At 40.5% G+C, this 24,821-nt stretch overlaps 1 protein-coding gene across 8 annotated transcripts in view; it reads right to left on the bottom strand.

Moving 5' to 3' along the window:
• FMNL2 (formin like 2) overlaps positions 1 to 24,821 on the bottom strand; it is a 302,979-nt gene that overhangs the window by 69,538 nt on the left and 208,620 nt on the right. For 4 of the 8 annotated variants that reach the window (XM_059704424.1, XM_059704427.1, XM_059704425.1 and 1 more), the window contains exons 5-7: positions 16,433 to 16,516; positions 13,077 to 13,229; positions 10,560 to 10,679 (exon numbers count right to left, since the gene is read on the bottom strand). In XM_059704424.1, the coding sequence (XP_059560407.1) occupies positions 10,560 to 10,679; positions 13,077 to 13,229; positions 16,433 to 16,516 (357 nt within the window). The remainder of the gene's footprint in view (positions 1 to 10,559; positions 10,680 to 13,076; positions 13,230 to 16,432; positions 16,517 to 24,821) is intronic. The other 4 variants (XM_059704429.1, XM_059704432.1, XM_059704430.1 and 1 more) reach the window with 1 other exon arrangement.

Genomic DNA, 24,821 nt, shown 5'->3' on the forward strand with positions numbered 1-24,821 from the left:
TTTCAAATTAATAGGAAATTTTGGTCTATACTATATTTTTGAAACACTCATTTTAAAGAATTTTCTCCCATTAAATAAATGTACCTGATTAAAGTCACAGCTCTTTACCTCTGCAAATACAGTATTTGCCAAGGACTTAGTTTAGGGTCACCTTTAAACCTGCACGGTTAGCATGCACATTAATCTACTCTTCAGCATTCATGTTTTATTGAATTTGACAGTCTATATAATAAGATATTTGGTTTATTTGCTTTATCATCTGAGTCACTTATTACACCTTTTTTTTTTTTCTTTTTCGAACAGGTTTTAAATTCAGCTGCAAAGTGATACTATCCAAGAAACCCATTCCCATGAAGCTGGTTTTGATGAAGTCCACCAAATTGACGCCAAAATCCCAACCACAACCAGATGCATTAGGACTAACAATTGGCACAGCCACTTCACCACAACAAAGACACCTGGACAAGGTGAGAAGAACTGGCCTCTGGGGCTCTCTGGCAGCATAAAACATCCAACAAATCTCTTGTCGAAGCCCCAGAATTTGTTTTATTGAGCATTTACTGTTTATGTTAGACTCTCAATGCTAAGGGAAAATGAAGGATAAGGATGTTACTTTGGTCCTCAATGCCTTACCATCTAGGGTAGAAGCAACAGATGATTAATATCGAAAGCCCTTGTATTACGATGTGCTTTGCCCACACTCCAGCCCCAGCCTACCCTGTCCGTCACATACACATTATAAATGTGTAAAATACACTCAATAACAATACACACACCTGCACAGCACAACATGTTGGAGTGAAGACAGTCACACCTTCTCAAAGGAGAACTTTTTTGCAAAGCATCACAGTTAAAATCCCCATACAGTCATTCTTCTCTGAACCAAGCCAGACTTAACTGAGTTAATATAGACTTACTCTTTATTTAACTGTCTTTAGGTGTATGAAAGTTGTTTTTAAATGGGGCTCTCATTCAAGAAATAAATAAAAGGAATGGAATGAGTATCATGGAGGTGACATGACAATAAACATAACTGGACGTGAAATATTACCAATGCCGATTCAAAGCATACCTGTCTTATGGTTCCTTGAATGGTGAAATTACAAGATACTTTCGTTCATTACTTCTGTCCATATTCTACAATAGATGTGAATTACTTTCCAAATAAAGAAAAAGAACACTACATAAAAAACAAACTATTGTGGAGGGTATAGGTTTGGATCCCTCTCAGACAGAGGGCTGGCTGGAGGCTGTGACCACAATGCTTTTCTCATTTCAATCCCCGGGCAGGATGTTTCCTGGAAGGCCTCTGGGGTGGACAGCGGCTCCTGATCTACCCTCATAAAGCACAGGGGAGGGTTTCTGTGATGAGGCCTATCCCAACCCAACACATGGAACAAAAGAAGCAAGTATCGCCATCAGAAAAATGAAGCCTTAAAAATCCGATTCCCTGGTGCTGTGAATGTCCACCTGGAGGTCAAAAAGCCAGAAGACAATGATTAACAGTTTCTACAGAAAAAACTGTAGGGCCACAAAATTCTACCAGGTGTATGAGTCGCACTGATTCCCTTAGGTGGCACTGGGAAATCACAGCAATAATCGGCCACCAATTAAAAATTCAAACAGCTCAAAAGAAACTAGTCGTAACTGCCAAACATCGCATGTACAAGGTGCTGTTGCATAATCACACAAGTAGATATAATTCAATATACTACCTCTGAGAGGGTATGTAAGGCCGCCTGCATCCGGTTCTACAACAGAACCCTTAGGCTAAGCTCTCTTCACCTTTCACAAGCACTGATCTTTTTGAATACACTTTCCACAAAGACCTGAGCTTTAAGGGAATTAAGCTGGTGACTCAGTAGGAGGTAAGGGTAAACTAATACCCTTGTTCTAATCACGTGTTCTGTTAGACAATTACATAAAGTGAAATGAGTTCCTATAATATTTCCTTCCTGAAGCTACTATGAAACTACAAATAGAGACTATTTGAACCGAGTCAGACTGAGACTGTCCACAGTTCACAGGGGTATATTAAAAATGCCAGGCAGCACTGGGGCCTGCATGGTCCCCTATGGATAACTGAGGCCGATGAGCTTTAGTCCTGTGCCAAGTAGTATGTCTTGAGTGTTCCCAGACTCTGTCAACAGCTAACGGTGCATGTAACTTTAACTGACACTTGAAATTGGCTTCTTCACTAGTAGTTCTCAGGACTCGTGGTACATCACAGCTTAACCTATAGGACAAGGAGGAAGAAGGGGCTTGGAAAGAGCTTCAACTCCATTCACCCCCCTCCACTTGCCGCCAGGCCAATGGTCTGGACTGTGACTATGGAGCTACTTACTGGCTTTCAAGGCTACTGTGGAACTGAAGAGGGAGGGAGGGGAATAGTATAAGTAAAAACACCACAAAAATATCTGTTGGTTCTTAGATTCACTTGTTTTCCCCAAATCGATGCTTCCCAGATTGCAGAAAAACTTATTTCTAGAGTACTAAAAAAAGTTAGTTCTGGCATACTTTGACCATCCAAAAAAGACCACTACTGCTTTTATGGATGAGAGCCTGTACAGAGGTCCTTACTATGCCGTTTTCACTGACATCCCATAAGAGACATTTAGAGATAATTTCCTGCCCAATGTACTCATTCTGAACTGTAACAATTCCTTCAAGCTGATGGGAACAGGTAGAACGAGATCCTGAAACAACTGGGTCTCTCTGGTGTGTTAGGACAGGCTCCCTGAGATGTGGGGATCGGAGAAAACTCCTTGAATTCCAAAGGGAAAAACAGCGGAATGAAATATTTACGAAGTGGCTATGACCCAGGCCTGGACTATCTAAATCCTGAGACACCCTCTTCCCCCAGATGGGCAAGCAGAGCTTTGGGGCTCTGAAGCCTGGACTTAACAGAGGTTTCCCAGAGGCAGAAAGTAGCCCTGGGTCTAATTTTTGGAGCTCTTGCCTTATGTAGAAAAAATAATGAGGAGGAGTTACTCAGGGCTGTTTTTTGAGGTCAAGCGTTTTGAGAAAATTCCATTTTTTAAGAGGCCATTTTCACAGAAACCTTATAGGAAACGGATACCACCAAATTTCTCAGGCCCTCTTCTCCATCAACTCTGAGAATTGCCTATTATCTTGTCAAGCACTGAGCTAAAACGAAATGCTACCCCGACATTCAGAGATGAGACACTGTCTGGGAAGGGCTGCCAATTGGAACTCAGAAAGTTCCGTGAATATGGAAAAGAAACGCATTACAAAACTGACCTAAGATCAAAACCAAAGAGTCCTGACTCTAACCACTTGTATTAATTTTATGCATTGGTAGTTATATATACATGAAATAAATGAAGAACTTATAAATTAATGCTAGTATGAGTACAAGGCATTTTTAAAAAGCAATTTCTACAAATATCTGTTAGATAACGTATAGAAAACATTTCCTATTCGGGTCTATGGCTGCCAACTGCCAACTGAGACACCCAGTTCGTGTGCGGCAAAGAATCTGCTGAGGAGCAGGCAGTGAGCAGCTCAGCCTGCACAGCCCTGGCAGCAGGTGCTGCAGGGCAAGAAGGCAGTTCTGTTCTGAAAGCCCTTCAGGATGACTGATGGATGAGCACCAATCATCAACAAGTCGACTTATTCTAATAAATGACAAGGGAAATAAAACCCAATTTTTTTTTTATTCCTAAAAGCACATACACAGAAAAGGGCAAGGCCCGCAAAGGAAATGCAGGGAAGTAGCCCTCTTGCATTTGCTTGACTACAGATTAGACATGTAGGAATTTCTCTTGCCAAGTATATGTTAGTAGACTGCATTATGGCTGATGCTCCTTGGAGTTTTGGTTAGAGTCCTGTTTGGCTGTCCTCCTACCACTCTTCACTGCCAGGGAACTACAGCAATTCTGAAGTAGGTCTTCCTGTTTGGGAATGTAACAGAAAAGCTGGACTACAAAAAACTAAAAAGCTTCTGCACAGTAAGGGGAAGAATTAGAATGAAAAGGTAGGCTATGGAATGAGAGAAAATATTGGCCAAATACCTGAAAAGGGCTTAATATCCAAAATACATAAGGAACTCCTAAAACTCAACAGCCAGAAATCAAGTAACCCCATTAAAACATGGGCAAAGGACTTGGATAGAATTTTTCCAAAGACACACAAATGGCCAAAAGATATATAAAAAGATGCTCATCACTAATGCTCAGGAAAATTCAAATCAAAATCACGAGATAACACCTCATACCTATATAGACATTTGCAAAAAGAAAAAAAGATTAGTGCTGCTGATAAGATTGTAGAAAAATGGGAACTCTTGTGCACTGTTGCTAGAAATAAAAATTGGTACAGCCACTATGGAAAACAACATATGAAAGTTCCTAAAAAAAATTACAAATAGAATTGCTATGATCTGACCCACTTCTGAGTATTTATCAAAAAAAATACTCAAAGACATATCTGCACTCCTGTGTGTATTGCTGCATTATTCACGAGAGCCAAGATGTAGCGATAACCTACCTAAATGTCCATCGACGTGTGAACAAATAAAGAAAATGTGGTAAATATACACACTGGCATATTATTCAGCCTTGAGAAAGAAGGACATCCTGCAATATGCAGCAACATGGATGAACTTGATGGCCGTGGTGGAATGGCCCAGTTAGAGAAGGACAAATGCTGTATAACTTTTTATATGAGAGATGTAAAATAGTCAAACTCACAGAAGCAGAGCATAGAATGGTGGTGGTCAGGGCTGGGGGAGGGAGGAGGGTATAAAGTTTGATTATTCCAGGTGAATAAATTCTAGAGATCTGCTGTAAAACGTGTGCCTATAGTTAGCAATACTGTATGGTACACTTGAAAATTTGTTTAAAAAGTACACCGCATGTTAAGTGTTCTTATCATATTAAAAAGTAAAAGCAATACATTAAGAAGCCAATGATGATAAATTTAAGAATGAGAAAGTACTGTGTCTATGATCATTCTGGGAGTGCAAGAAAAAGACCACTACTCATGAGCAAAAGCTAGCAGTGATCAAACACTGGATTTTGTTCAGAGATCTACATCTGCAAAGCACCAAACAGTAAACCCCAATATGGAAGCTGCGGTTCACCCAACGATTCCTTGAAATAAGTCTGATCACACACCTGAAGTCGTAAATTATGCTCATATCTAGATATGTTCTTTCCTTTCTTTCTTTTTTTCCCATGTGAAAGTTTATTTAGAAAGTCACAGAGGCAGAAGAAGTGAGCTGTGGAAGAAGTGAGCCAGCTGGGCTGTGTGGGCTCAGGAAACAAGTTAAGGAGGCGAAAGAAGGGCCCTCGAGGCTTTGGAGAACAAAAGGCAAAGAAGACATGCCTGGGGAGAGAGGGGGAAGGTGCAGGTGAGCTGCAGAGAGAGCACACTGGACATTTCCTTGGATGTGCGTTATGTACGCGTCTGCCTCTCCCTCTAAGCCTGTATTAGCCACAGAGAACATATTACTGCAGAACCTTGAATGAACATTTCCTGAGCTGACCTAACCAGGCTTTCTCAGAGTCTGGGGGGAAAACAAAAAGGTATTTCAAAAATCTCCTGTGAAGCTCCCATGCCAACATTTGTGAGATTTGTCATTTCTCCAGGAAAAAGAAAGGTTATATATATTTTCTCATACAAATCGTACTTTCAAACAATCTATTTAGATATCAAACTAATATCTACCTATAAATAAAGAATAGTAATCAGAACTACCTTGAAAGCTAATAAGGGTTCAACCCAACTGGAATGCACTGCCAACTGGCTCTGTCACATAATTTGGCATAACTGTACTAGTCCCTTACGATTCCAAAGTCTGGGTTAATAGCACTCTACCAAGATTTGGCATTTTAGGTTTCGTCTTTCTTACCCTTCAGACATGGCGTCACTTGGGTATATTTTTTCTATCACTTAAACATAAAATTTATGATGCTAAAGGGAAAAAAATGAGTCGAGTACTTTTCTATCGCCAAAAGAAACAGAGCTTAAGGAGGTGAATCCAGATAGTTCAAGTGGGAATAAAGGGAGGGAGGGAGACAGAGACAGAGAGAAAAGTACACAAAACTCCTAATGAACCTTTTTTAAAGTCACTGAAATTTTCTGTTCATCTCCATTCCCCCTTATAGGACTAAATGACATCTAGAACAGAAGCCGTAAATCAAAAGGTCTCAGTACATGCTTTTTGAATAGAGTAAGTGAATGAACAGTCTTCCATCATATGAATGGGAGCCATTGCTGGTCTTAACTTTCTGGTTTTTCATTATATTCCCTTTGTCAAAGGAATTTGCTACGAGTGGCTAATTAATCAGGATGCATCCCTATGTGAACTGTGTAATGAAGCCATCTATTTCTTGTGACCTTTAGATAGAAATATTTCTGTTTATCCCAAATTATCTCCTCTTCTCATAAACCTTCAGTAAATCATTACCATTGAACTAAAATGACAGCTCAGTAGCTTGGCTTTCAAAATATTAAGTCAACTGGCTCTAAACTACTTCCAGCCAGACTCATCTATTCATTGTTTCCTAAACAAACCAGGCAGTCTTACCACTGAACCACTGCTCATACCACCTTCCTCCTCCTCCCCTTTCCTAGTCACACCCCAAGTCTTACTCACTGTACTTCATATCCAGCCACGCCATGAATCTCCCATAGGTCCTGCTGCTCACGCTAGCCTCTAAAGTTTCATATCATTAGTTCTGGTTATATTCATATGATGCTTGACATTTGTGTGTGCACAAACACACACAAACATATCTACACTCCTTTCTCAGTCAAATTGTAAAGACACTATGACAAAGTGGAAGAAATCAGAAGACTTTGATTATAAATCCTGGCTCTGCCACTTACTAGCTATAGATAATTTCCCGAGCGTCAGCTTCCTCACCTGTCAGTGGGGCTAATAATCCTTGACTGCCTCCCAAAGACTTTATGAAGATATAGTAATAAGTATGAACAAGTCCTTTATCAGTCATGAATCATATACAAATATATTATTTAATGTATCTTTCTGTATCCTCAGCACATGGCAGAGTACCCTATGCATATTAAGTATATAATAAATCTTGCTGATGAAAGTACCAGACCACAGCTATAGAAATCTGCTGAGTCATCTTCAGTGTTTCCCTCAACCTATATAGTTAACTTTTACTGATGACTCACTGTTGTGCCAGGTTCTTTACAGGAATTGCTAATTTAACCCCTTGAGTGCCAGGGAGCGTGATTGCACTCCTCCTGTCTTTCGCCAAAAGTGCCGGGAATGCTATCAAAGCTTCGAAATGGTGTCCAGCTCTAAGTCTGCTTTTATTAGTGATGATGATATTGCTAAATATGTCAATGTAGTAAAGGTTTCCTTAAGTTTCTGAATATGTAACCTCATTTACTTGCGATTCATATTTTTTTTCCTGAACTGCTGTAAAATCAGCAAAAATGCCTTGGCAATTTTAGCATAGTTCCTAGGATATTGGTTGGCACTCAAAGGGTTAATCTCACACCATGTGAGGCGGATCCTGGACCCTATCATCTCACTGATCTGAAAATCTATGGGATAGATCCCCAACAACGCATTGGTTAGGCGACTTGTTTTTCCATTTCCATAAAGCCTCTCTCAGTTGGTTTTTCTGCTGGATCAAAGATACAGTAAAGTGGCCCTGGCTGGTGTGGGTCAGTGGTTACAGTGTCAGTCAGCACAACACAGGGTCTCAGGTTCTATTCCCAGCCAAGGGCACATATATTGTACCTGAGTTTCAGGTTCAATCCTCGACCCCAGTCAGAGCAGGTGCAGGAGGCAGCCAATTGATGTGTGTCTCTCACATTGATGTTTTTCTCTCCCCCTCTCCCCAATATCCTCCCCCCTCCCTTCTATTTTCTCTAAAAATCAATGGAAAAAATATCCTCAGATGAGGATTAATAACAACAGAACACACACACACACACACACACACACACACGATAGAAAAAAGTGAAGTTAAACTCATAGTAGGAAATGCTGGACAAATCTGTTGGGTCTGGTGCTCCCATAAGCTATATATAATTAAAACTGTCACCATTTTCACTAGCAGGGCCATTAAGATAAACTCCAATCTGAAAACGTGGAAGTCCATTCTTAACCCAAGATCACTTTTCTCTTTTTACAATTTCAAATAAAGAAATACAAAAATCAGACACACAACCACAGAACACTTTCAGTTGTTTTTGCTTACAATGTGCCAATAAGTAAAATGGAAAGTTTGTAATTGCAGATTATTTCTGCAAAGTCTGAAAAATTTAGAAAGTCTTTATTTTATGGTTACTTCATTTTCTGCACCCTCAGATTTTCATCAGGTTAAGGAGTGTCTTCAACATTTCTCCTCCCTCAGAAATAAAACTTGGGTGTTTCCTATAATGACTGTCCCCTCATTTTTCTTTTTTCTTCCTCACCTGTAAATGGGGCTAATAATCCTTGATTACCTCCCAAAGACTTTAACAGCATTTTCTTTAACGAAAATCTTGATTAACAGCTTATCTACGAGAATAATTTTAAATATGTTTTTCTTTGTAGTTTGTTCTCCTTGAAGTTGGCGTCTATCGAAATAGATGGGATTCTTCTATTCTTGGGAGAAGCCAAAGCCCCTCCTGCAGGGGACATCAGACACCTGATATGAAAACAATATATTTACGGCGGGGTGGTGGTGGTGGTGGGGGGATCATCCTATAAATCAGCAGGCAGGATAATGTAGCATGGAGGTTGGAGTCTGGCCACCTTACTCCAAGTCCTGCCTCGTTTACTTACTGTTTAATCCCACACAAGTTGCTTTAACCACTAGAAGACTCGGTTTCCTCCTGGGGAAAGTAACAGTAGTTACCACACAGAGCACCGTGAACAGTAAATCACAGGAGGCCCTTAGAACAGTGCCTGGCACACAGTGGACACTCAAGAAAACTGTAACAAAGTTCCAGGCCCATTTAAAATTATTTAAAAAATTACTCCCCTATGCTCAGCAGGCCTGGCTCAGTGGTTGAGCATCAACCTGTGAACCAGGAGGTCACAGTTCAATTCCTGGTCAGGGCACACGCTCAGGTTGCAGACTCGATCCCTAGTGGGGGGCATGCAAGAGGTAGCCAGTCAATGGTTCTCTCTCATCATTGATGTTTCTATCTCTCTTTCCCTCTCTCTTCCTCTCTGAAACCAATAAAAATATATTTTTTAAAAATTCCTCCCCTAAAAAGCATTGCCAGGAATAAGATTACTGTATTAAAATGTATAAACCAGCACATAAACTTGAACTCTGTCTCTTCATATGAACCCACTATGTATATAGGTAGTAAGAGTCAGACGATGACTATTCATTAAATGCCATTCCACTGAGTTAATAATCTCAGGAAAACAGTAAACTTGGTTCTAGGGAATCTTAGGAGTAAATATTAATAGGAGTTCATGTCGTAAAGGAAATGCAGATCTTGGTCTCACCACCACAGTGTGAAAGGTGTCGGGGTGACCTCCCAGGTCTTTCCAGCTTTGCACGTCCATGACCCAACCTCTCCTTAGACAGCCCTCCACCCCCACCGCAAAGCCAGAAGGGGCAGTTTCTTCCCTCTTTCCCAAACATGCCTGACCTTTGATGTAAGAATTCTTCTCATCTCATCCTCTTTCACTTTACCTCCACCCCGAATAGCCTTTCCTCACCCTGAGAAGCAGCTCTGGCCATCACCCCAAGTTTAAATCTGACCCCTTCCTCCAGGCTCTTAGTTTTCCACCTCCTGCATCTGAATTAATGCACTGTCTTCAAAAATCTAGCGTGCACATATGTGCATATATAAATCATTTAATTTAGCTAGATCTGTGGTCACATCAACAGAAATCTATCTTAACTGAAGGCACACTGGGCTCTGAATTTAAAAAAACAACACAATCCAGGTTTCTACTGCATCAATATCAACATTTTTACTACTGGCCAAGCTGACAAATTTATGACAATACAGAATCGAATAGTTGATATAACTGAAGGTGAAGGTCATGCCATAAAACGTTTAATAATCCACTTAAAATAGTTAAAAAATAAAGTCTGAATACAGAGAGAAGAATGTGCATCAACATTAGTGTTTTTCCTTTTTTTCTTTAACCAAGCCCCATTTATAGTGTTTTAAATTTCTTAAAATTTCATTTCTTCTTCCAAGTTTAACTAACCCTTTTTACCAATCTATATTATAATCTGGAGATCGAGATAAGGAAACTGAATTCTGCTTTGGATATAGAAGACATATTCTAATCAAACAAAGCTACCAGAATAAATCATCTCTACAGAAAATGAATTAATATGCTTTTTCTTTCTTTAAAAAAAAACAACCCTGTAATATTAATAAAAATATAACATACTTTAAAGGTTTAAATTCTTAAAATGAGAATTCATAATATGATAACAGCGTATCAAAGTGTAAAAGGCAGTGGGCACATCCAGTACTGGGTGAGGGCGCTAAGCTATGAGGTTATCATATTATAACATGGAGAGCAGTTGCAATACCCTGCCACCATGCACTACCAGCTCTCTTGGGTGTCATTTTCACCCGCAACTTACGAGATTTTCCGGTTTGAAGCCTCATCATCAGTGTGTAAACTGAAGCTGCTCCAGAGGCAACAGGGAGAGAAGCAGCTCTGGTGGCATTTGAACTGAAGATACTCAGGCAGAGAAACCAGTCTGGTGGTGGTGTAAGAGATGAATGGAACCGGAAGAAGAGGAGACAGTAGGATCAGAAAGGACAAAGTAGAGGAGGAAAAGACAATCAGAAATGTTATGACGGAATGAAAAAGAAGGGCAACTAAAAGAAAGCCAAAAGGTGAAGGAAATGTGGGGATCAGAGAGAGAAAGGGGAGAAAGGAAGGAGGAGGAAGAGAAAAAAAAATGTAAACAATCTTTGGGTATATGAAAAGCAACATGTACCATATGCCTGTACATCTGATTGCTGTTTTTATAAATCACAGATGCTAGCAAATGACGAAATACGGAATTAGAATCTAGGCACAAATTCATGAACCTCAAGAGCTGGAATATCATTGATACGCATTGTTTAAAAACAAAAATCAAAGCTTCAGGTCAACAAGTTTCATGAAAGTTACTGCCATACTGATTCTCTTGAGTGATTAGAACCTGGGGAGGAAATTCCATTGTTCTGTTCCTGAGTCTGAAACTGTTCAAACACAGACAGAAGAAGGTGATGTTGGTTTCTTAGTTGGTCATCTTCAAGCACACCTGCCAACCGGAAATGCCACATAGTTCCCGAGTTCCTCAGAAAAGTATTTCCATCATGTCCATCTCTCTATATTTTTGGTCTATTTTTCCATTTTAAAGTGAATTCTAGCAGGATCTACCTGGAGCCAACCATGAAGTAAATCAGAAATTGATGTCCCTGTACCATGCCTTCCAGCGGCCAGGATTACAACTCTCCTTGGACCTGGGGTGTTTCCCACATTTTCCTGACCTTACCAGAAACAACATGAGCTCCCCAAACAGTCTTTAATCATTCAAAAACAGGCATAATGAATTATTACTCAAGAAATGAGTCCTTGTTAGGGTAGAACTAGCCAATAAATGATCCTTTCTAGGTAAGAAATTATGGAAAAGCAAATTAACATCTAGTTTGCGTATTAGATCCCTTATATATACTAGTAGTTATAACTATACTAATGGTAAGATTTTCCATTCAAGTACCAAAGTGATGAGGGAATTCTTTAGGCACAACTGGCCTTTCTTCAGCTTCCAAATTGGCCCACATATGTCCTTGTCTACATGTAAAGTTGATGCAGACTGCAGGTTATAGAGCTCTTGGCCTAATGCAAATACCATGAGATGAATTAAAACACTGCTCTTCATTATTATTGAATTATTCTAAAACCCATTACTATTTTTGGCATTTCCAAACCAAAAAAAAATCTGAAAGGTTGATTGGAAGCATCATATTCAAACATCAAGTCCTTCGGCAGAACTGAATTTCATTAGAGACTTTAACTTCCCACGACCAAAACCCAAGTCAAAGGGACGAGAAGTAATTAAAAGGCTACCAGATACGGAAAGCCTGAAAGTCCCACATTCGTTGGCTGCACCTGGACACGTGGACTCGACTGCAATGACCCGGTACCCACAGTGACCTTAAACAGTGACAGGAACAGAGTCCACCTTCCAGGTCAAGCCTGAAATAAGTGAGATAAACTCTTCAAGATACAAAGCGTAAGCAACGTTTGGGAATGTGGGACTTCCTAATAAAAATTTGTATTAGGAACATAAAAAACCTTTCTGAATCTGGATGTCTCTGTCTTGGCAGGCGGTATTGACTGACACACCCATGGACAGTAACTCTAAGTACAGTGCTTGGCAAATTATAGCAGCTCAAAAATATTCTTCAGTGCATGAATGACTTTTCATTCACAATGAGTGGATGAACAATTCAGTGATATTATGCCCATTAGTGATACAGGTGGTTGGCACCCACCCTCCCTTAACAGGGTGGTATTTCAGCCAGGAGAGACTAGAAAAGGAATCCTTAGAAGGAAACAGAAGATTGACAGGTGACCAAAGAAACATGCTTAAAGGCATCTCATTAATAGAAGTGACCACTACAGCATTCCATGCCTATGACTAAGAACACACCTCACAGAACACTCACCTGAACTACCACTGGAGGAGGGGAGGGGGGCAGCAGGGTACAAACATCAACAAGGTGTTCTGGAAATTCTCACATCTCAATGTGCTGCCTCTACCCAGAAAACAGAGCCTCAATCACGACATCAGCATCTCCCTGGTTCCAGAAAAGCATGTGCCTGTGCAGGCTCCTGTTGTTGTTCCCTATGGCAGCAGAACTTACTCTTGGTGCTGAATGAAGGAATGGTGTTTCCTGAAAGCTGCTTAATGCTACAGAGCACGGCCCCAGGGATGACCCCAGGAACTCGTGAAGAAACTTGCATTTTGAAATGACTGGAAATGAAGTGCCATGTGGCAAGATACAGCAATCCGTGGCCCAGGGTCATCGCAGACGCGAGGGGCTCTGCTGTCCCTGTGGATCCTGCCACCTGTGCCTCCCTCCTGGTTAAAGAAACTCACCGCAGTGCAGAATGCCTTCCGGAGCGGGACACACTGTTGCCCACGGGGGAGGGCAGGTTGCTGCCTCTGTGCAGGTCCTCGATGGACCTGCTCCAGGGCTTTGATTTGTCCACCGAGCTCTCTACGGTGCTTTCCACGCTTTCAAAGTCAAACCTGAAACAAAAGAGAAATGCCAGGAGAGACTGAGAGACTCACATTTACACAAACACATGGATGTGCATAACTTGCTCCTTCCTTTTGTATGTCTGCACCTTAATTTGGGTAGTCTTTGCAAACAAACAAACAAAAACTAAAAGGGAAATACAAAAAATATCCATGGACTCCATGGTAGCTTCAAAAATACAGAATGACAAATACTGGGCCAGGCAAAGTAGCTGAACAACAAAAAACTTAAACAGTGATGTATCTGCATTTTACGATAAAGTTTGCTAGCTTACCAATTGCCAACATTGCTCAGATGGGAGGTGAGGGAGGGTGGAATCGTACAGATGTCTTCATTTTGCTTTAACACATCAATATGTTAGGCTTATACTAATTTATTCCTACCCATCAATTTTCACTGCGCATTTTCTCCTGGTGTGTTGGCAAGTGTGCTTTTCCAACCATATGTGATACATTACTCGCAAACGTATGAATTTGCTTTGATTTTGGAATAGCTTCCCAATGTGGTGCTCTTTAAAGTAGGACTGTTGTTTCTCTGACATTTTTGAGGTTATTACTCATGTTAACCATGTTAGAATAAATGGCAAGTTAAGGCACTCGGTCTTGTATAATTTTAGGGGCAGCATTTCTAAACAGACAGACCTTTGAGTTCTATGTATTTTCCCCTCCCAAAGTCAGAAGCTCTGCATTCCCCCAAAAAGTATTTTATCAATTGTTTCTACCCATAGTTCTATCTGACCCGATAGAGAATAAACAGAAGGCAACTATAATTAATATCATCTGGAAGATCTTGAAGGCTATCACAGAAGAGACAGCACCAATACATATTGGAAATAATGAGTATGACTTTTTATGAAAAAGTATGACTTTTATAAAAAGTATGATGGCCAAAATAAAATATTTGGTTAGAACAGTCATCTGTAAACCAGGTGATGTTCTTCATCTATTTAATATTAATCCAGATGTCACAGACTGGTATATAATGGCATTGAATTCGTCTGACAATTCTGTCATGCCTTAGGATTCAGGAAACTGTGCTGAACAGAAAAGAGGTGGAAGCTGTGTAATCGAATAGATCCTTGAGTACTAAAAATAGAAGTCTATAATTGAGATAGGAGAAGGTAAGCCGAGGGGACATTCCAAGGTCACTCAAGTCTGCCCCACTCTCGCCACATCTCTCTGCAGCCCCCATGCCATTCAGCTGTCCAGCTCTCATGTTCCTTTCGGCTGGTCCCCAACTCTCACACAGCAGAAAGAGGAACCACTGTGGTGAAAGCTTGTGCTTTAGGGATGGAGCCTGAGCCTGCTGTTTCACATTCGTGGGCTAGGAAGTTGTCACATGCCAAGGAATAGCAAGAAATTTTCCAGCCCATTCGTTTCAAGAAAGAACATAAATTATGTGTTTCTATATAATTTGTCATCTAATTAATGCAAAAGAAAATCAAAACTAATCAGCACAAATGTGAAGCCAATGCAAAAAAAAAAAAAAAAAAAAAGAAGATTGGGAAGCAAAAGCTCTGAGTTCTGATCTTTTGTTGGGTTTGATCTTCTGCCACAGACAGGAAGAATTCCCTCATGGTGGCATAGTCTTTTCCCATGGGTTTTTTGTAGGCATACGTCTGGAAAAGCTGGTTCCAAAGCTCTACTGTGATTAGATAAAAGGTTAATTACAGAAAACATATAGCACAAAGCATACCATTCTTTTCATTATTCCTGATGTTTCTTAGCACTTCCTTAATTCCATAAATAATGTTCCAGATTATAAAATATGCAACAGAATACTGTTATTGGTTTGCCACATGATATTAAGTGCAAAAGGAGATTAGCAGTTTTGATATAGTGGGAGATAAGAAACAATCTTTGGGAGAGTATTCTATTAGAAACTAAGATTTTATTTCAGAGGACACTTTCTCAGGAAGATAAGCACCTGTGTTTTGGTTTTTTTCTTACTCTATTCCATATATAAAACTTATCAAAGCTGAAACTCATCAAGCCAGTTTCAGTTAATTCTTTAGTTTCTGCATCAATAAGGTAGGAATAATTATAGCTTTCTCCTCACAAATTCTCAAGGAAGTGATGAGGATAATAAGATAAAACCAGCATCTGGTTAGGTCTTAAGATTTTATTGGAGTGAGGCAATATAAAAAAACAAGTGATTGCTTTTAAAAGAAGAATTGAGGGGGGGAGAGGGGGAGGGAAATATCACCTGAGCCATAATATCCTCCAGTAAATTAAAAATACAATATGTGTGAGAGCATATCTGTGGATGCAGAAATATTTTTTGATTAAAGGAGGAAATGTAGAGACAGAGAAGCATCAATCAGATGCTCAAAACTCAGAGGGAAGGTAGGGGAGGGGGAGGGGGAGGGGGAGAGATCAACCAAAGGACTTGTATGCATGCATATAAGCATAAGCGATGGATGTGGACAACAGGGGGTGGGGGTGGGGGTGAGGGTGAGGGCAGGATTGGGGGGACATTGGGGAGAGAAGGACACATTTGTAATATCTTAATCAATAAAGGGGAAAAATGAATAAAGGAGGAAATGTGGAGAATAGAATATCTCATTGAAATGTACTTTTCATTCCTGTTGTAAATCTTTCCACAAGTGAAGCGAATAAGAAAAGTTTATGAATTAACAAAAACTAGGTTAAATAAGTTACTTTTTTTCTGCTTTGCTCCAACTTTGTCCCCTTCACCTTTATGAAAGGTAAGTCAATACAAATACCTAAAAGTAAAAAGGGCAAGCCTCTTGTTCACCACTTCCAGTCTGCTACTTATTTCTGTATTTACGAGCACATGCAAATACACATATATATGTAATTTTTTAAAATAAAAAGGGAGTCACTCTTCTGTATCCTGCTTTACTCAACAACATATCATACACCTCTCTCAGTAAGTGCTGGAGTATTCTACCTTATGGATATATGTGACTTGAGCACTAAACAAAGTAGTTCTGTTTAAAATAAGGACTCTTCAAGGGTAATTTTTACTCCGCTGTTTTACTTCTGCCTTAAAAGCATTTCTAATAACAATTATGGGATTTGCTTTTAGCTGTTTGAGTAGAAACAAGCCTCCTTAGACCATAGCACATCTGCTTCTGGTTTCCCGGGCAGCGCAGGGTGTAACTGTACCACTGAGCTGCATCTTCTGCGACCACATAAAATGCAAAAGAAACAAGCCAAGTTCTACTCACGTTACCGCGTACTGTGCAAACGACAGATACTCCACCAGGACATCAAGGCCTTTGTTTTCTTCATTCAAAAACTCTCTGACCCATCTGTGGGGAAAAATTATGGGGGAGGTTTGTCACATGCTCTGCCACAAAAGGCCACGGTGAAAACGTTTGTTTTTCCACCACAAACGCTTATTGCCTGAAAGGAAATCAGTACTAAGGAAGCCTGGACTCTATCACACCAGGTAAGAGCTTTCAGATAGACCAACTAAGAAAACCGCAACATTTCAATGTGCAAGAATAGGGGGCCAAAGGCGTATGTGCGCCTTCTTTGAATTTTACTGCTTAAGAGACTTAAGATAACTCCTAAGAAACTTGCTAAAAAAAGGCACTTGCTAAATGTACTTTTTCCACCATAACTGATCCTCAGCCTGCTTGCTACAGGAGCCAAGACTGCACGGGGAGGGAGGCAGACGGGGGACATGACGACATAACCACTGAAATCCAGGCGCGAGTCCAAATCCACATTCAACTCTTTTCTTGGCACACGAAGCTGCAGAAAACGCTCAACCAGCCAATGAGAGACCAGTGTTTATGGGCTTCTGGAAATTCGATAGGGATGATTTGCTTAACTTTTTCCACGAATGTTAAAACCTTTCAAGAAGTTGCAGACACCGCATACCATCATCAGCGTTGAGACGTGACAAATACCATGTTTTTCAAAAATTCTTTTGAAAATAGGACCACCTTGCATTTGAGTGGTGGGTTTGAATGCAGTTCACTGGTTTTCTTTTACAAATTTTTATTCGTCATAATCATTCCAAGAGATGAAGTAGGCTAGTCTAACAGAACTCTTAGGTACTGGAGATAAACAGTTGTTACCCCACCTTACAGGGTTCCCCAGGGCGTCCATCATCAGAAAACATGGGACACCCCATTAAGCCTTCACTAGATTGGAAACTCCAACAAATAATATCTGCTACTGTCTCACACGTGAAACAAGGTACATCTGCCAAGGACATTTCAAAATGGCTGACTCTTCCATGCACACCCAGCTCACGAGGCCTAGCAGGCGTGGGCACGAGAGCTACCACGGGAGCTGGTGAACATTGGTCAATCCTGCCTGTGTCCTTAAGGATGAGCAACCCCTTGAGGTCTCTGTCTTAAAGGAAGAAAAAAAAAATCTGGAACTCAGGATGCCTGCTTTTTATTTTTGTTTTTTGAAGGGTATTTTCTTTGTTTTTGTTTTATCCTCACAGTTCATTCTTCCTTAAAAAAAAGTTTTCTTTTTAATTGGTTTTAGAGGAAGGGAGAGGGACAGAGAGATAGAAACAGCAATGATGAGAGCGAATCATTGATCGGCTGCCTCCTGCACGCCCCTACTGGGGATTGAGCCCGCAACCCGGGCATGTGCCCTGACTGTGACCTCCTGGTTCATAGGTTGATGCTCAACCACTGAGCCATCCTGGCTGGGCCATTCTTCCTTTTATGTCCCTCCATCTCCAGGATGTAAACTCATGTCTGTAGGTGGTTCCAGGAGACAGACAGCAAGGTGGGGAAAAAAGACACTGGCCTCAGATTTCCCCCAACAGCCTCGGGCAGACTATCACAAAATGTATGCATTTAACATAGCCCCACGCAAGCAAATAACATTTAATTTTCAAGAGACCTGGCGTGGCAACCCTGGCAAGGAAACACACCACCACTGGGCCCCACAAAGTGGCTCTGCTATGGGAGCTCACCCAAACTAACAGGGCCAGATGCTGGTCAGGGCCGAAGTTTCATTCCAAAACCACTGCACACACAACCTCACGGCATCTGCTACTAGGTACTTATTTTCATCTGATTTATTTTAATTGGTCCCTACACAACTAGGCCTTAGGAGAGAGTGGATTTTTTAAGCACCGATAATTAGAAGCTTGGAAATAGTACAGAATTTTTTTCTTTTTACAACTGGCAGGAGACTAAAGAAAGGCTAAAAGTCACTATGAGAACCGGATGACTAGCTACAAACCCCTCGGCTGCTCTCAGGCCTCTCCGATGGTCTGACCTACGGGCTCTGACCGCACCATCTGAACGGGCCCTCGGGGATGGGTCACAGCAGGGAGCCCCAGAGCTGGGCACGGGGGTCATCTTCGTACAGGAAATGTCACCAACGGGCCCAGGTTTTCCAGGGCAGTCTCAGCTCTCCATATCCTCAGTGGCCACGGGGAATACTCGAATGTAGGAGCTGAGAAAAACAGGCACATACATAGGTCCTTCTGGTTGATTTTCCAGACACAGCCTCTAAAAGAGTAGAGCTGGTCCAGGACGCTCTGAGGACCTGTGATGGCCTCAACCACTGTCATAGCCATCTCACTTGAAACTTCAGCTGCACAGTTAGACAGACGTGAGCAGAGCAAGGGCGAGCGGGTAGGTACAGAAGGCCATGCAGGCGGAAAGCCTAGCGTTGGACAAAGCTGGGAAAACAAGGACCTTGTCCCCAGACCCCCTGATCTTTCATATTGCTGGTCATGCAGCTCGGACCCTCCAGGACGGTGAGGTTCTGACCCACATCACATACATCTAGGCCTCAGTTGTGCTTCAGCTCCAGGCCCAGAAAAGCAGCGAAACAGACAAGCGAGGCCAGGGCTGGCAACAGGACCAGCTGCATTGATTAATGACCAACCAATCAGTGGAGACCAGGACCCTGAAAGGGCACACCTGGAAAGTTGATGAATATTCTATTGGGATCCTCCCCTGCACCCTCCAGATAAATACCCTCAAGACAAGAACCCAGTGCCTCTCTCTAAAAGGAGCAGTCCCCCCCCGCCCCCCTCCCCCCCCCCCCCACCAATTCCCCAGCAGTGGTTTCCTTGCCTCCCTCTTTCTCCTAAGCTCCAAGGGCTTGTCTCCTGAGCCCATTTCTTCAATGGCTCACTTCTTCTACCTCTGTGACTTTAAATAAACTTTCCCTTATAGTTTGAAGAAAAAAACGTTCAGCCACAAACTGGATAGGAGGCAAATGACTCAGAGATAATGAATTTTAAAAAAAAGGAAGGAAGAGAGAGAGGAAGAAAGGAAAGAAGGTAGGAAATAGCCAAGCACAGCCAGAGCTTCAATTCTCTTGACTCAAAATACTAATATGCATACAGTCTGATGTAAGGACAGACTATTAATTAGCTTCCCTTACTTCAATCCAATGTTCTTATCAATAGCTCCACTCCCACTTGATGACTTTGAGCAAAAGTGCCTTAAAAACAACTTTCAAGTTGAAAGGCAGGAGCCAGCTGCTCAGTTCCTGCTCATGTCCTGCCTCAGAGATTTCATTTCATGTGGACAACCTCTTTCTAAGCTGCAAGATCTTCCCTGGGCCTTTGATCTGGCCCAGGCACCCCGAGGTGATTTAGGAAATAAAAGTATATCATGGTTGATTATCTTACCCCATTAGTCAAATGATATCAGGTCAGTAAACTCATTTCAGCAAAAAAAAAGGCTATCAACAGCCTTCACTTTTCCCCTCTCAATCCCTGTCCCTTCCACACTGGGGATATTCTGAACAGAAGAAAACACAGGTGAGAGTGAACTTCTGTGGAAATGAAAGAAGACGGAAAGAAAAAAGGCAAACATGAAAAAAGGGTAACTTTCAAGCAGTATCTTGAAGCTAAAGACATAAAAAAAGGATGCCCCATTCTGCAGATTTATGTATATAATCATGCAATGAAATAGCATAAATGTTGAGTTCCTGTAGTCAATTTCCATTTTCACCTCTGTGCATGCTATACACATTTTGTTTTACATATTACCAATAGGCAAACAGTTTCAAATTGGGTAATGATACGTTTTGGAAAGCAGAATTATTTTTGACTCTGATAGCACCTCACAGATTCACTGTAATTACATGCTGTAAAAGTGAATTAGGCAAATTTCCAATCAGCTGCTCAGGAGCCAGAAGAGACGTGGACAAGAAAAATAGCTCCAGAAAATACCTTCTTCAAGGACAAGATCTAAGTGCAGGTGCCGTTAGCTACTGTTTTATTGTCGACAGGTCAAAGCTTTATTTCCGAATTGCTGTTTTCTCTCTACCCCGCCAAATCTTAAACCTCATTATTCTCAGCTAGAGACACAAGATAAAGGGACAAAGCATGAACTCCCTTTGTTAGTCTCCAGCCTGTGGGCCACATAAGGCCCGTGAAATCATTTGGTCTGGCCCTGCCAAGGCATTAGGGGTGAGTTAATTAAACGTTTGACCAAATATAGCAGGCTAATTTTTAAGTTGATAACTTTATATAGCTTGCAAATGATGTTATAAATATCCAAATGGCCCTTGGCAGGAAAAGGTTCCCCACAGGCATGGTGAACTGCAGTGGCTAAAAAATCATGAGAGAGAGAGAGAGAGAGAGAGAGAGAGAGAGAGAGAGAGAGAGAGAGAGAGAGAGATTGAGTAGCATCACCCAGATTCATCATTAGCTACCAAATCTAGGAGAGTGTCACAAATTGGTTCTCAAAGTATAGCCCGCACACCACTAGGGGTCCCTGAGACCCTCCCAGGGGCTTGTGGAGTTACAAGTGTTTTCATACAAATATTAAGAAAGTAGTTATTTTTGTCACCGTGCTGACATTTGTACTGATGGTACAAAAGAAATGTGGGTGGCCCGGCCGACGTGGGTCACTGGTTGAGCATCGAACTATGAACCTGGAGGTCACAGTTCAATTCCCAGTCAGGGCACATGCCCGGGTTGCAAGCTCGATCCCCAGTGTGGGGCATGTAGGAGGCAGCCAATCAATTATTCTCTCCCATTACTGATGTTTCTATCTCTCCTCCCTCTCTCTTCCTCTCTGAAATCAATAAAAAATATATTTTAAAAAAGAAAGAAGTGTGGTGAGAGAAAGAAATGGGAGAACATTTAATAGATAAAACCCACTGCTGCCACTAAAGAATACACCTACTTATTTTATTCTTCATCCCATGTCCTTGGGAGGATAAAAGTTAGCTTCACTTAAAGCTGCCCGTAGGGAGGCAATAACAATTCTTGATCACATTAAAGCTTCTCTCTTCTATATACATCTTGACTTTTCTGTGTGGCAAAATGGGAAGCTCGCATAAGGCACTTCTGTTGCCTACCCCAGTGCCGCTATTGTCTTGAGGGAAAGAGCTCGGGCAGGTGTTTGAGTTGCAAACCCAACCACCACTTTTTTACATGAAATGTAAAATGACTGACAGGCTATGGCTATTCCGCCTTGGGCATTTGGCAGACATATTCTCAAAAGTGGATGAAGTGAGCCTGTCATGTTGAGGAAACCAAGTGATGGTAGTTGTCGATGATAAAATTTGAGCTTTCAAACCAAAAAAGTTAAAAATTTGGAACACTGGTATTCACCACTATGAGCTTGACAGCTCCTCAGTCCTTCAAGAATACTCCGGTGAGACCGGTGACTACTAACAAGTGTAGCTGTTTTTATAGTGCAGAATAAAGCGTGTCAATGTTCAGGTGATCAATGACACAATATTTTCCAAATAACCAATTCATGATGTTAAAAAATTACTAATGGGTAAAGAGAAGCATTCAAGTGCAAGACAGTAAATAGACTTTAGTACAACAGAGCACAAAAACTCATTGGTTTAGTTTCAGATTTCACATTGCAGGTAACTTTAAGAAACTGCCATTTCTTGAATTTTGGGGTAACATCAAAGAAGAACATCCACAGTCATCAGAAAAAGTTATTTAAAAACTCTTCCTATGGGGTGGACTAGAAGAGGTCAGTGGGGGTGGGAGTGGGGGAGTAGGGCCCATATGTAATACTTCCAACAATAAAGATAAAAAAAATAAAATAAAAGGAAACCCTGCTGCACTGTTGGTGAGAATGCAGATTGGTGCAGCCACTATGGAACACAGTATGGAGGTTCCTCAAAAAAACTAAAAATGGAACTACCTTATGACCCAGCAATTCCACTTATGGGTATAAATCCAAAGAAACCCAAAACATTAATTCAAATAAATATATGTACCCCTATGTTTAATGCAGCATAATTTACAATAGCCAAGATGTGAAAGCAACCCAAGTGCCCATCAGTAGACAGATTAAAAAAAAAAAAAAAAAAAAAGCTGTGGTCTAGATATACAATGGACTATTACTCAGCCACAAAAGAAGAATGAAATCTTATCATTTGCGACTGCATGGATGAACCCAGAGGGTATTACTGGTGAAATAAGTCAGTCAGAGAAAGATTTCACTTATATGTGGAATCCAAAGAACAATATAAGTGGACAAACAAAACAGAAACAGACTCATAGACTCAGAAAACAGACTGATGGTTGCCAGAGGGGAAGGGGGCTGGGAGGTTTGGTGAATAAGGTGAAGGGATTGAAAAGTAGAGATTGGTAGTTACAAAACAGTCACAGGAGTATAAAATACAGCACAGTGACTCCAGTCAATAATACTGTAATAGCTACATATGGTGACAGGTGAGTATCTGTGTAAGGCCAGGTTTTCTTCATATACATCAACCAAAGCAACATAGCACAACACACTGAATGCAAGATATGAGCATGCAGCTGCCTTCTACTAACGAACCATTAAAGAGATGTTAAATGTAAATTAGGGCCACTCTTGTCACCAATATTTTTTTTTTTTGCTTTGGAAAATAGTTTTTATGAAATATGTTATTTGTGCTATATTATGTTTCTTATTTTGTATTTATATATTTACAGTTATTAGATATTTAATAAATATTAAATTTTATTAAAGAAGCATATTTAAAATGTATCCGTTTAAATTTCCAATATGGAGAACATTTAATAGATAAAACCCACAAAAATAATTTAAGAGAGTAAGGAGTCCTAAAATTAAAAAGAAATTGAGAACTGTTGGCTTTATGACAGGCTTTGGACATATCTAGGTTCGAACCTCAGTGCTTCTAAGTTGTGTGGACTTGAGCAAGATACTTAATAGCTCACTCAGCTTTCTCATCTGTAAAATGAAGGTTCAGAGGTAAAAGGCAACAATAAAAAGATTTTGTAAGAAATAAATAATACATTTAATGTGCCTAATACAATGCTTAATACATGACCAAATGACTATGATCTTGAAAATTTCCAAAAAGCACCATCTAAGAATGAATTAACCATAGGCTAGCTTGATGCACACACACCCCATTGGTGTTCTATACCTCTTAGAACCAGCTCTTTTGGCCTGGCCCAGCCCACATTGCTTCTTCACAAAAAAAGCTGAAAGTTCAGGAGGGAGGATGTCACTGAGCACTTCCTCACTTCCCCCTCTTTCTACAAACCTGCCCACTAGGACATTCCTCTCACAACCTCATTCTCTCAACTCCCCCAATGAAATAAAATGAACTGAGCATCTTTCAGAATTTCTGTCACTGCACTCAGGATGAGAATTAATTTTCTATCATAATATGGAGTTTTACTAAAATGAATTACCTGCAAGAAGAGATAGCCTACATCTCAGTTCCATGGAATACAGCCCGTAAATCTATCCAGCTCACCACTACTGCGGCCACTTGAATCTTATCACCCTGACATCCAAAACATCACAACATATGCCTACTCACACTGCCCGGCCAATGTGTTCTAATATTTGTGGTTCCTTTCAAGGGTATTCCAAGTCATTTCAAGAGCTGGGATAAGTTATAATCCAATTCTTCTCTATTATTATAACTCTTAAGAGTAAGTGAATGCGATTATTTCTAGTCCAAACTTCAATTTGGCTCAAAGAAAATTAATTTTCTTTCTCAGAAGATTACTCCATTTATAGAGTTTTAGGTTAACATCAAAACTCAGAACAAACCCTTTGCTTGGCAAAGCTATAGCTTGGAATGTTATCTCAGCAAAGCCCTAGCCTTTAACCTTGAAATGCAAGTATGTGCCAAGAATAATTTTTTTAAGACAATATATTTTAAATGTAATTCTTCCTTTTAATTTCTGGTAAGCAACAATCTCCTAGGTGTCAGGGTCGTTTTAAACAAGGAAGGCAACATTCTCTGCATGGAATTCCTTGGGGACATATTACATAATATTGTCAAATTATTATTAGATACAATATTATTTTCAATATGCATAACAAACAACAGTTATATAGTGAGTAATTACTATGTATTAAACCCTATATTAGATCATTTTTATATTAGATATTTTGTGAATTATTTCATTTGATCCTTACAATATGCCTATAGAGTTTTATTATCCTCATTTTATAGGTAAGAAGTTAACTTAGATCAGATGGTAAGTAAAGAGAGTTTATATATAACTTACCTAAGATCAAGTAACAAACAGCAAAAATCTGAACTAACATATTTCTTTTCATAAGGCAAATAGGCACCCAATTACCTTTCTATTATGGTAGCTTAAAGAGTACAATAAAATCTATGGATCCCTTATTTAGCATCTTGTATTCCAAGAATTCCTCATTG

This window comes from Myotis daubentonii, chromosome 7 (assembly GCF_963259705.1).
Source record: "Myotis daubentonii chromosome 7, mMyoDau2.1, whole genome shotgun sequence".
Lineage (NCBI taxonomy): Eukaryota > Metazoa > Chordata > Mammalia > Chiroptera > Vespertilionidae > Myotis > Myotis daubentonii.